General features: G+C 38.8%; 1 protein-coding gene across 1 annotated transcript; it reads left to right on the plus strand.

The window, feature by feature from the left end:
• The first annotated feature begins 1,380 nt into the window (after positions 1–1,380).
• Positions 1,381–4,998, plus strand: LOC121810558 (LRR receptor-like serine/threonine-protein kinase RGI1). The gene is made up of 2 exons (XM_042211322.1): positions 1,381–4,253; positions 4,482–4,998. The coding sequence occupies exons 1-2, from the start codon at positions 1,472–1,474 to the stop codon at positions 4,910–4,912; spliced, it is 3,213 nt and encodes a 1,070-aa protein (XP_042067256.1). The 5' UTR covers positions 1,381–1,471; the 3' UTR covers positions 4,913–4,998.
• The last annotated feature ends 7,080 nt before the right edge of the window (positions 4,999–12,078 follow it).

Raw genomic sequence — 12,078 nt, forward strand, 5'->3', positions numbered from 1 at the left:
AATTAATCAAGATACACTGTGTTTGACTAGGTTTATAATAATCTTAAAATGACTTATGTATGATATTCCGAGTGAATATTTGGCAACCTTATTTTATTTATTCATGATAACAAAATTAATTTACAAAGATAACCCTGTTATGCTTGTTATTTTCATAATATACATTTAAATAAATTTTTATTTGATTTGAGATTATCTCTCGTGTAAATCTAAAGTCATTCTCGCTCTTGCTATCTATAGGGCTCAAGAAAGCGAAGTGCATAAAAAATGCTTTAATAATTATGGGTCATAAATGGAATAAATAGTGGTAAAACTGTTGGCCTTTTTTATCTTTACAAAATACTTAAATATAGGGCCAACCAATGCACTATCTTAAATTCTTTTAGAGGTTTGAATTTATGATATCAAAGATCAAAATTCTACATTTCATAACGCTTAGGAAATTATAATCATTGGGTAATCACGGCCCACTATATCTGTAGCCCAATACTGTGCCTTATAAAAGGTACAACAGCCCAAGCTCTTACTTTGGCCCAGGCCCATCAGCTAACATAATACTCCTATATTTCTCTTGGTTAATGTTTATTATTATTAGCAAAATGTACTTCTTATGCTAGTATCTAAATTGTTGTCTTCTTTTCTTAATGCTCTAATTTTCCATTGAATTTGAAAAGTCAAACATACAATTAACTTATCCATTTCGCATTTTACATGCGTCGGTGAAATTTTAAATAAATTCGACGTCAAAAGTCAGGATCATGTCATGATAGGCTCGAAACCGGAGAATATGTTACATTGAGTGTCCCTTTTGAGCTGCTGTAAAGAAGAATGAATAGTCGATATCATGAGAAAAAATACAAATGGAAACATGGCAGCAAATAAAAGTTGGATGTCAGCACACATGGTGAGGGGCTCTTAAAAAAGACCGATGCCAAAAAATCAAACAAAGATTTCCTACACATAATTATTTAGACATAAATTCTTTAATACTATAACCTTAGCCAAACCAATTATTGCATGGTTTGACAAAAATGGTTTCTTGGGAAGGTTCATGAATCACGAAAAGAGAGAAGGCTTCATTTATAGAATAACTTTTATCATAATAAAAGAAATTAAAAGATTTGAAGATCAATAATATTATAGCTCCTCATTATTTAGAGGGATAAATATGCTCATATTCTTTAAGCAACTTGTTATGTTCCAGTGGATTAAACATAGAATTTACACTGGATTATGTGACACAAATATTCAAAGCAAAAAGTATAAGGTAGTAGGGACAATGTGTTTGTGGACAAGAAAGGATTTTTTTCTCAATAGCATAAGATCTTATCTCAAAATGGCTAACATAACATGCAAGAATATTTGAATATCTCAGAAAAAAATACATCAAATATGGAACAACCTTTTAGAAATGAATGGAAAATAATTCCAAGATTGCATTTTTGCTAGAAGAAGCTCAAGAAACATCACCATGCCAAGCAAAGCACTCACCTTATTCCAACTGATACTTGTAACATTTCCAACCATTTCAGCTTTGAACCAAGAAGGCCTGTCTCTTCTAACATGGCTTTCGACTTTCAACTCCTCGCCCTCAGCCGGCTTCTTCTCTTCGTGGAAACACACTGATCAGACTCCATGCAGCTGGGATTTCATCAAATGCACAGATCATGAATTTGTCTCAGAAATCACTGTCACATCCATCCATCTCCCCACCACATTCCCTACGTTCGTGTTCTCCTTTGCGTTCCTTCGTGTTCTTGTCCTCTCAAACACGAATCTAACCGGTGTAATCCCTTCTTACGTGGGAAACTGCTCCTCCCTCATCACTTTAGACCTCAGTTTCAATAGCCTCACAAAGAGTATACCACAAGAGATAGGAAAACTAGCATTTCTGCAGCAACTATCTCTGAGTTCCAACTACATAGAGGGACAGATTCCAAAAGAGATAGGAAACTGCAGCCAACTTCACCAGCTTGAACTCTTCGACAACCGGCTCTATGGAAACATCCCAAAAGAAATAGGCCAGTTGACAGCTCTTGAAGTCTTTAGAGCAGGTGGGAGCCTCATTGATGGAGAGATTCCACCTCAGGTATCAAACTGCACAAGGATAACCTTTTTAGGCCTTGCAGATACCTCAATCACTGGCCGGATCCCGGCAACTTTAGGTGCGCTGATGGATCTCAAGACGCTTTCGATATACACTGCAAACCTGACTGGCTCCATCCCACCGGAGTTGGGTAACTGCTCCAGTCTTGAGAACTTGTTTGTGTATCAAAACCAACTTTCTGGTGAAATCCCAACAGAAATTGGGAGGTTGAAGAATCTCAAGAGATTGCTGTTCTGGGAGAATCATCTCATAGGAAAATTCCCTCAGGATCTTGGAAACTGCTCATGTTTGACACTGATTGATCTCTCAATGAATATTCTGTCTGAAGGAATCCCTCCATCACTTCAAAAACTAGCCAAGTTGGAGGGGCTACTTTTGTCGGATAACCACTTCAACGGTTCAATACCAGACTATATAGGCAATCTGTCTAGCTTAAAACAGCTTCAAATTGACAACAACAACATTTCTGCAGGGATTCCATCTACCATTGGTGAACTGAGAGAACTCACTCTATTTTTTGCATGGCAGAATCATCTCAAAGGAGATATACCGGTAGAGCTATCCAATTGCAAGAAACTTCAAGATCTAGACCTGTCTTATAACCACCTCACTGGGACAGTTCCAAGACAGCTTTTCAATCTCAAGAATCTGACTAAGCTCCTGCTGATTTCAAATCAACTTTCTGGTAGAATCCCAGCTGATATTGGCAACTGCAGCAGCCTAATCAGGCTACGCCTCGGATCAAACATGCTGGAAGGAGACTTTCCCTCGGAGATAAGGATGCTTGAGAGTCTTAGGTTCGTTGAGCTGTCTGAAAACAGGTTTTCTGGGAAAATCCCTCCTGATTTAGGCAGCTGCAAAGAGCTGGAGCTGCTTGATCTCCACGGAAACAAGTTTCAAGGGGAGATCCCTCTGTCTTTCGTATCTCTTCGTGAACTGAACGTCTTGGATCTCTCCATGAATGAGATATCAGGAAACATCCCTATAAGCATAGGCAACCTCACATCGTTGAACAAACTTGTGCTGAGTGGAAACCAAATCTCGGGCTCTATTCCTCGTTCGCTAGGCCTATGTAAGGGCTTGCAGTTACTTGATCTTAGCAGGAACCGACTTAGTAGCTTCATCCCTGATGAGATTGGTCATCTCCAGGAAATGGACATACTCTTGAATTTGAGTATGAACTCCCTAAGAGGAGCCATCCCGGAAAGCTTTTCGAACTTCTCAAAGCTTGCCAACATGGATATATCTCATAACATGCTGGAAGGAAGCCTGGAAGTCCTCAGCTACATGGACAATCTTGTTTCCTTGAATGTTTCATACAACAACTTTTCAGGTCAAGTTCCAAATTCTAGATTCTTCCAGAACCTTCCTTATGATTCATTTGCTGGCAACAACAACCTATGTTTATTCAAGAACAACTGCTTTCCTAGTAAAGACAGCCGCCACAGGAAGAGATATGTTAGGAATCTGACCATCCTCAGTGTCTCCATTTTCATCATAGTTCTGATTATGGCAACAATGTATTACTACAGCAGAACCCGAGCTTATGGAGACGACGAAGAAAAGGGACTCCAATGGGAATTCACCCCTTTCCAAAAGGTCAGCTTCTCAGTTGAAGAGGTTGTGACACAACTAAGTGATGCAAACATTGTGGGAAAAGGCTGCTCGGGGATTGTCTACCGCGTTGAGACTCACACGAGGGAGCTGATTGCAGTGAAAAGACTGTGGCCAAAGACAACAGATGAGATTCATCAAAGGGACTCATTTTCTGCAGAAGTCACAGCGCTAGGATCAATAAGGCATAAGAACATAGTAAGGCTTCTAGGCTGCTGTGACAATGGGAAAACAAGACTGCTCTTGTTTGATTACATTAGTAATGGGAGTTTGGCAGGATTGCTTCATGAGAATAAAACATTTCTTAATTGGAATGCAAGGTATAATATCATCATTGGAGCTGCACAAGGGCTGGCTTATCTACACCATGATTGTAGCCCTCCAATTGTTCACAGAGATATCAAGACCAACAACATCTTGGTAGGTCCTATGTTTGAGGCTTTTCTTGCAGATTTTGGTCTAGCAAAGCTAGTGGATGATTCTTCAACAGGTTCAGGTGTTGTGGCAGGATCCTATGGTTACATAGCTCCCGGTAAGTACTCCCTCCGTCCTAAAAAAATAGTCATTTTGGTTGTCACTTGAAAAATCTAACTCTCGTGGGTCCCACTATCTACGAACAAACTTTAACTACTTTTTTCCCTTTCCTCTCATATTTTATTAATTTTGTATTAAACTTGGAGGGAATACATATTGGGAATATTAGAATTTTGATTTTAGGATAGTTTTAAACCAATCCATTAGCTTATTTACTTTTTTGCAGAATATGGATACAGCTTGAAGATAACAGAAAAGAGCGATGTGTACAGCTACGGCATTGTGCTGCTAGAGGTGGTGACGGGGATGGAGCCGACGGACGCCCGAATACCTGAGGGGAGGCACATTGTGACATGGGTTTATGAAGAGCTCCGAAGTAGATTCGGAGATTTTGCATCCATTGGTGATCAGCAGCTGCTGCTGAATTCGAGCACACAAACAGAAGAGATGGTACAAGTGGTAGGGATAGCTTTACTGTGTGTGAACGCTTGTCCCGATGAAAGGCCTACGATGAGGGATGTGGTGACGATGCTGGAAGGGATCAGACACCAAAATGAGGAGTATGAGAAAGCAAACTCAAGAGCAGCAGCTCATTGTTCGAGTTTTTCTAGGTCGTCTGAGCCGCTTATTGTATCGCTGCCTCTTCATTCGCAGTAGACATTTTTTATTGTAAAGGTATTCAAATTGGATGAGTGATCGATTTCATCGTAAACTACATTGATTTTTCACGTAAAAGGCTTTGGCTAGCGAAATTATATGTTGCACTACAATTATTTTCTTGATTAGGTCTCACATTTTAATCCAAACCAGAAAAGAATTGTTGTGGTTGTTTCTAACTAGTAATGTCGGTATTTATGAAGTGGATTAAAAATGAAAAGATTGTCGTAGCTTGGTGGCATATTTGAATTGAATGGATCAAACAATTCAATTTGGAAGCCAAGAATGTTTGGCTTTTTATTCGATCTATTGTAAACATGTCTAGAGAAAATTACTCCCTCCGTCTCCTAATAGGAGTCGCTCTTGACCGGGCACGAATTTTAAGAAATGTAGAGAAAAGTTGGTTGAAAAAGTTAGTGGAATGTGAGACCCACATTTTTATATTAATTTTATAATAAAATGGGAGTGGAGTAAGTTAGTGGAATGTAGGGCCTACTACCATTTATGGTAAAAATGAAGAGTGACTCTTAATGGGGGACGGCCCAAAATGGAAATTAGCGACTCTTATTCGGGGACGGAGGGAGTAAAAGATATGAGTGACGAAGAATGGAACATTAAAACGAGTTGGTTACATTTGGTGGTGTAGGGATCAGACCAGTCCAGGTTCACTAATTACCGAGACCTCTTTGTTCTTCTTACAAGAAAGCTCAGCCAAACTCTAACCAAGCGGCTGATTAGTTTCAAGATTACAAGGGGAAACTAATCAACTATTACAATAATAGTTAATAACCCTAGCTAACTTCTTGATTAACAACCGTTACTTCTTGAACTTGCACACTTACCAAACTTGTCAGTAATAACAAATCTATGATTAACAACCATTACTTCTTACACGAAGGCTCAGCCACCCACCTATAGTACAAATCTATTCTCTAGAAACCAGACCCAAGGGAGCAACATTGAATCACAAGTGATTCACCTCACACCGCAGATATCAATACCATACAACTCTTTCACACCGGATCTAGAACCTCAGAACACAGCCTCGCACCAGTTCTCTCACACACCAAAACCCTAGATCTCACAGACACACCAACAATCGAAGTAGTTGCCTTCGCCGGCTACACCACTAGTCAATCACATAAGGAAACAACGAAAGACTCAAGAGAAACCGCCGGAGAACTCATCGAAGAATAAGGGAGAGTAGAGAGAGAAGAGAGAATTGACTGAATAGAGTGAGTAGAGAGAGAGAGAGACTATTCAGAGTGTAATGAGAAGTGAAAGGGTCGCCTCTCACATAACAAACACAAGCCTCAATCCAACGGCTCCAAGCCAAGATCCGGGTGAGAGTCCACATGGCACCATCTGGTAGTAGAGGGATGAGATTTGGGCTCAGCCCAAATTATTTCTGCATGGGCCAGAAATAATAAACATCCCAAATAAGGTCCATCATAAATATTCAACATACTTCACCTTAGACTTTATTATGGGAAACCAATTTGCACTATAAACTAAGGTTTAAATCATCACAGCCTACAAGGCAGCCCCCTCAGCACCAAAGAACTAAAGTTCATTAGCATATTGGGAAGCCACCAGGTTGCCTTCAGACACCAGAGGGCTGACACCCATTAGTCTAGAAGGACTTCATGCCTCCAGCCACCTAACACCCTTACCACAACCGATAAGGTGGCTGAGGTCTTTCCCCCGGGACATGCAACCTATCCTAGATCAAAGTGCAAAAACTTAGTTTTTGTAATGGTAAGGGCTTAGTTCCCATGTCATCATGATTTCTATCAGTATGCACTTTAAGAAGAAAAACTTCACCATTTTCAACAATATCTCTAATGTAATGAAACCTCACATCTATATGCTTTGTCCTATCATGAAAAATAAGATTTTTACATAAATGAATAGCAGACTGAGAATCAGAAAACACAATAGGAGAATCCTTCACAAACTTAAGTTCAGAGAGCACTCCCTTTAACCATACAGCTTCTTTCATTGCCTCTGTAATGGCAATATATTCTGACTCAGTAGGGAACTTTCTTCACAGCATCAATATTAGACTTGGAATTAGGGCACATGTCTTTACTCAACATAAAATGAGTAGCTAAAGGCACAGATGCAGGTTTAGCATCAAACATGTTAAATTTCTTCAGAATTTTGTACACATAAGGTTCCTGATGCAACACAAGGGTAGAGGTTTTTCTATCCCTAAAGATACTTATCCCTAAAATTTTCTGAGCATCACCTAGATCCTTCATATCAAAATTCTCACTCAAAGCAGTTTGCACAATCTTTATAGTTTTCAAACAAGGACCCATAATAAGCATGTCATCCACATACAATAGCAAGAAGACATGTAAAGAATCAAGGTTTTTAACATATAAACATGCATCAAAGGTACTTCTCACAAAGCCTAACTTTTGCATACATGTATTAAACTTGATATTCCATTGTCTAGGGGACTGTTTTAAACCATACAATGCCTTTTTCAACAAAAACACATGATTTGGGAACTTTGGATCAACAAAACCTTCAGGATGCTTCATATAAATGGGTTTATCAAGATCACCATGTAGGAAAACAATTTTAACATCCATTTGTTTCAATTCCCAATCAAAATGAGCACATAAAGCAAGCATCAACCGCACAGTAGTAAATTTAACAACTGGAGCAAAGATTTCAGTATAATCTACCCCCTCTTGTTGGTTAAAACCTTTGGCCACAAGTCTGGCCTTGTACCTAAGACCCTCCACCTCAATTTTCAATTTATAGAGCCACCTGCAATCAACCACAGAGGCACCAGGGGGTAAGTAAAGGTACAAAGATCCAAGTAAGATTTATTTTAAGAGAATTCATTTCCACCAGCATGGCTTTATGCCACTGACTCCAGAATTTTGACTTAAGAGCTTGCTTATATGATTGGGGTTCATCCCCATCAGATTCATACACATTGAAAGCCAAATTTATAAGAGCAACCAAGCCAACATAGCCATCAAACTTAGCAGGTTTCTTCACATTCACCCTTCTAGTTTTATCCTTGGATAACACATAATCTTGCAAGTTGGGATTATCAATAGCATTTTGAATGCCACTGGGGCTATGGATCACATTCTGAGCAGGAACAGGAGAAGCATTTCTCATAGGACTAGCATGCAAATAAATGGTATATTCATTATCATTTGGGGGAGGCACAACATCATTCACATTTAGATTTCCTTCACAGTGTGTCTCATTAGGTGTAAAGACTGGATAAGAGTTCCAGAAAGGTTGCTACACCTCACTTGGAGTATCACCAGGATCCTCCACACCAGTGGGTATTTATGTGGACTCCACCTCAATAAGAGGCTCATTGTCCACGGAGTTTGGAGTTGGGTTGTTAGTCAATTTTAAGCAATAGAATTCATCTTCATTGAAGACCACATCCCTACTGATTATGACCTTGAACCTTGGTTCATCTCTCAACCACACTCTATAACCTTTAACACCCTCAGGATATTGATACGCTCGGATTTTGAACTATTTTAAGGCCATTTTTGTCTGTTTTGAGTGTCAAAATTGCATTACATGTCCATTATTTGCATATTTTATCCACTTTGGTATTTTGACATGTTTTGTGAGAAATATGTAAAATAGAGAGCTGAAAAAGGGCATAAAAACGTCAAATCTGGAAGCTAGAACTGAAGCGCAACCCAGCGGCCCGCTGGACCCATTCCAGCGGTCGCTGCAACGAGTCCAAAGGGTTCTGGAGCTGTCCAGTGGCCCGTTGGGCTTGGTCGCGCACGATAGCCTGTGTTCAAACTCAAATTTCCTGCGATCCTGAAGTCCGATTAGGGCGTTCTACATGTCATTCTCTTCGTTTTCGACAGAGCTTCGTGGTGGTAGCTTGATCATCTCAATTGGAGTTTTGTAAAAAAAGTTATGGATGTTCTATCAAAGTCGCGCAAAACTGTCAAGTGCAGAATTTTATGCGGAAATTCAAAGGAAAGAAGACATTACCTTGTGAAGCCAAATCTTTTCCTTAACCTATAGGGCACGAAAATTCTATATTTACTATTGCTTGGAGGAAACTCTTGCGTAATTTAAATAATTTTCAAGCCTATATATACCCCATAACCTAATTCATAATATTCACCATTCCATAGGCCCCAAAAGGGGAGCCTTCATAGCTCCTCCTCCAACCCTAATCCTTCATCCAGATTTTCTTTTTGCCAATTAATTCCATAGCATAAATTTAAGAGTTCTTCATAGTATAAGGGGTTGAAGAAGGAAGCAAGAGATCATCAAAGAGCTACAAGGATTCAACCTTTAAGTTTTATTTGCTTTAGCACTTATGTTCTTTTTGTTTTCCCTACAATCTATGATTTTCGCTTATTCTATCATGTGTAACTAAACTCATAGGATTCTAGGGATGTGTTAGTAATGACTTTGGTTATACAATTCTGTTTTCTATTTAATATCCGTTTTGTTTTTACTTCGTTTCTTCCCCAAGTTGTTCTATAATACTTCATGTTTGAGTGACATATTCAGTGATGATTTAATATAACTTGCTACATAATCGTGAGAGGAGGTTGGCGAGTTAGATCCACTTAGTAGACACTACAATTAGTTTCCCTTAAAACGACACTGTTAATTGAGAGTGAGAACTTTATAAGAGTCTTAGGAGCTTTTGGGAGTTACGGATCTAGGATTGACATCCCTAGTGTTAGTAATCTATGTTTGTGCCGCATGGGCAAAACTTATGTGACTCGTTCTATCGAAGTATAAATTGTACTAGATCTACTCTGTATACTTGCAGGTATTTATAGTGCTAATAAAAGTGCATCAAATATCCTAGAAACACACCTTTTCTATATCTAGGCTCAACATTGTCAGACTTAGTATGCACAAAAGCAGCACAACCAAATATCCTTAGATGAGAAAGATATATAGTTTTTCCAGTAAACACATATTCAGGACATTGTCCTAACAAAGGCACTGAAGGAGATCTATTAACCAAGTAAGTAGCAGTTAACAAAGCTTCACCCCAAAACTTTTTAGATAAACTAGATTTAGTAAGCATGCATCTAACTTTATCAAGTAAAGTCCTGTTCATCCTTTCAGCCACCCCATTTTGCTGTGGGGTGTAAGGAACAATTTTATGTCTTTTGATTCCAAAACCAGCACACAATTCATCAATCTGTCCGTTGCAAAATTCGAAACCATTGTCAGTTCTGATAGCCTTAATTTTCTCACATGTCTGTGTTTCAATCAAAGTTTTCCAAGCTTTCAGTTTTTCAAACACTTTACACATATGTCTCATAAGGAAACACCAAACTTTTCTTGAAAAATCATCAATGACAGACAGAAAATACACAGAAGCAGAGTGAGAAGACACAGAAGCAGGACCCCACACATCCATATGCAAATACTCAAGAATGCACTTACTAACATTTGCAAGCACATGAGTAGGAAAGGAAACCTTATGTTGTTTACCCAGCACACAAGTATCATAAAAAGGCAAATCACCATGGACATCATTATCAGAGAGAATAACATGCTTTTTCAGAATATTCAAACATTTTGCAATCATGTGACCTAGCCTATTATGCCACATCATAGTTTTATCAGTTTTAACAACATTGACAAATGCTTTTTCATATGAAAGAGGCACAGCAGTACAGACATACAAACCACATTTCTCTTGGCCTTAAACAGACACATTGAACCCTTGCAGATTTTCATGCAGCCTTCCCCCTATTTTCCCCCCATCCCAGCATTTTTAAGGGCAGTACAAGACATCAAATTATAGCAGAGATCATGAACATATCAAACATCCTTTAAGTTGAGCACATAGCCATTATCAAACTTTAAACACACTGTGCCAATTCCAAGAATTTCACACTTCTTGTCATCAGCCATTGACACAAAAGTATTAGTTACAGGCTTTAACTCAGAAAACACTTCTTTGAAAGGACTAGCATGATAACTACATCTAGAATCACAAAGCCAATCATTTGAAGTATAGGGGCAGATATGAGAAGCATTTATATACATCAAATCATGCACCATATACACAGATTCAGTATCAGCGTTATACTTGGCCACATTGGCAAGGTTTTCAAGTTGAATGTTATTATTGAGGGGTTTATTCTTTTTAGGCTTGGTGCAGTCTTTCTTATAGTGCCATACTTCCCCACAATTAAAACACTTCCTATAGGTTTTAGGATCTTTACTTCTGGACATAGACCTAAACCTTTTCCTTGAATTTGAGCCAGAACCAGAACCCCCATTGGATTCATTACCCCTTCTAGACTTAGATCTACCTTTGACATTCAAAACCTTATTAAAAGCACTCTTGTCAGGAGCCCTTTCCCTTAATTCTTCTTTAGATTTCAGGGAGCTTATGATTAAGTCCAGAGGAGCAGAGTCTCTACCATACTTTATGGTAGCTTTCACATCACTGTAAGAGTCAGGTATGACATTCATTAGAGCAATACTGGTATATTCATCTATTGTTTTGTCACCAGATCTTTTTATATCTTGCACAAGCTTCTGAAACCTATCCACATTGTCATCAGTGTCTTTAGCAAGATCAAGCTTAAGCTTAAACAACTTTTCAAGCAGGTACATTCTAGAGGACATTGAAGTCTCAGTGAACAAAGTATCAAGTTGTTTCCACATATCAGAAGCAGATTCAATATGATCAACTTTCCTAATCACAGAATCAGACAGATTTAACACAATAGTTGCTCTAGCCAACTCATTCATCTCATCAATTTTTTCTTGAGTAGTGTCAGCAGGTAAAGAACCATCCAAAACCTTATGCGCTTTTTGCTAAATTAAAACACACTTCATTTTCTGTTTCCAAATAATAAAATCATTTTTGTCATTGAAAGAAATCAAACCAACAGGTTGGGCCATTTTTGCAATCACTTTAGCAAGAACACATGAAGTAAAACAGAAACACAAAACCTTGCAAACCTCAAAGCACAGAGACATACACCAAAGACCAGACACACTTTCACATAGCTTTCACACAAGTCAGACCTCAAGTCCCAGACTGTCCTGAGCAAAACTGGTTAGGCTATCCCAGTTCGCAATCACTCACTTCTGGAGGGCGCAGGGGGTCACTTAGGCAGTACCAATGCTTGGTGGTCAGGTAATCAGAGGCCAGAAGCACA

Source organism: Salvia splendens, chromosome 1 (genome assembly GCF_004379255.2).
Source record: "Salvia splendens isolate huo1 chromosome 1, SspV2, whole genome shotgun sequence".
Classification (NCBI taxonomy): Eukaryota; Viridiplantae; Streptophyta; class Magnoliopsida; order Lamiales; family Lamiaceae; genus Salvia; species Salvia splendens.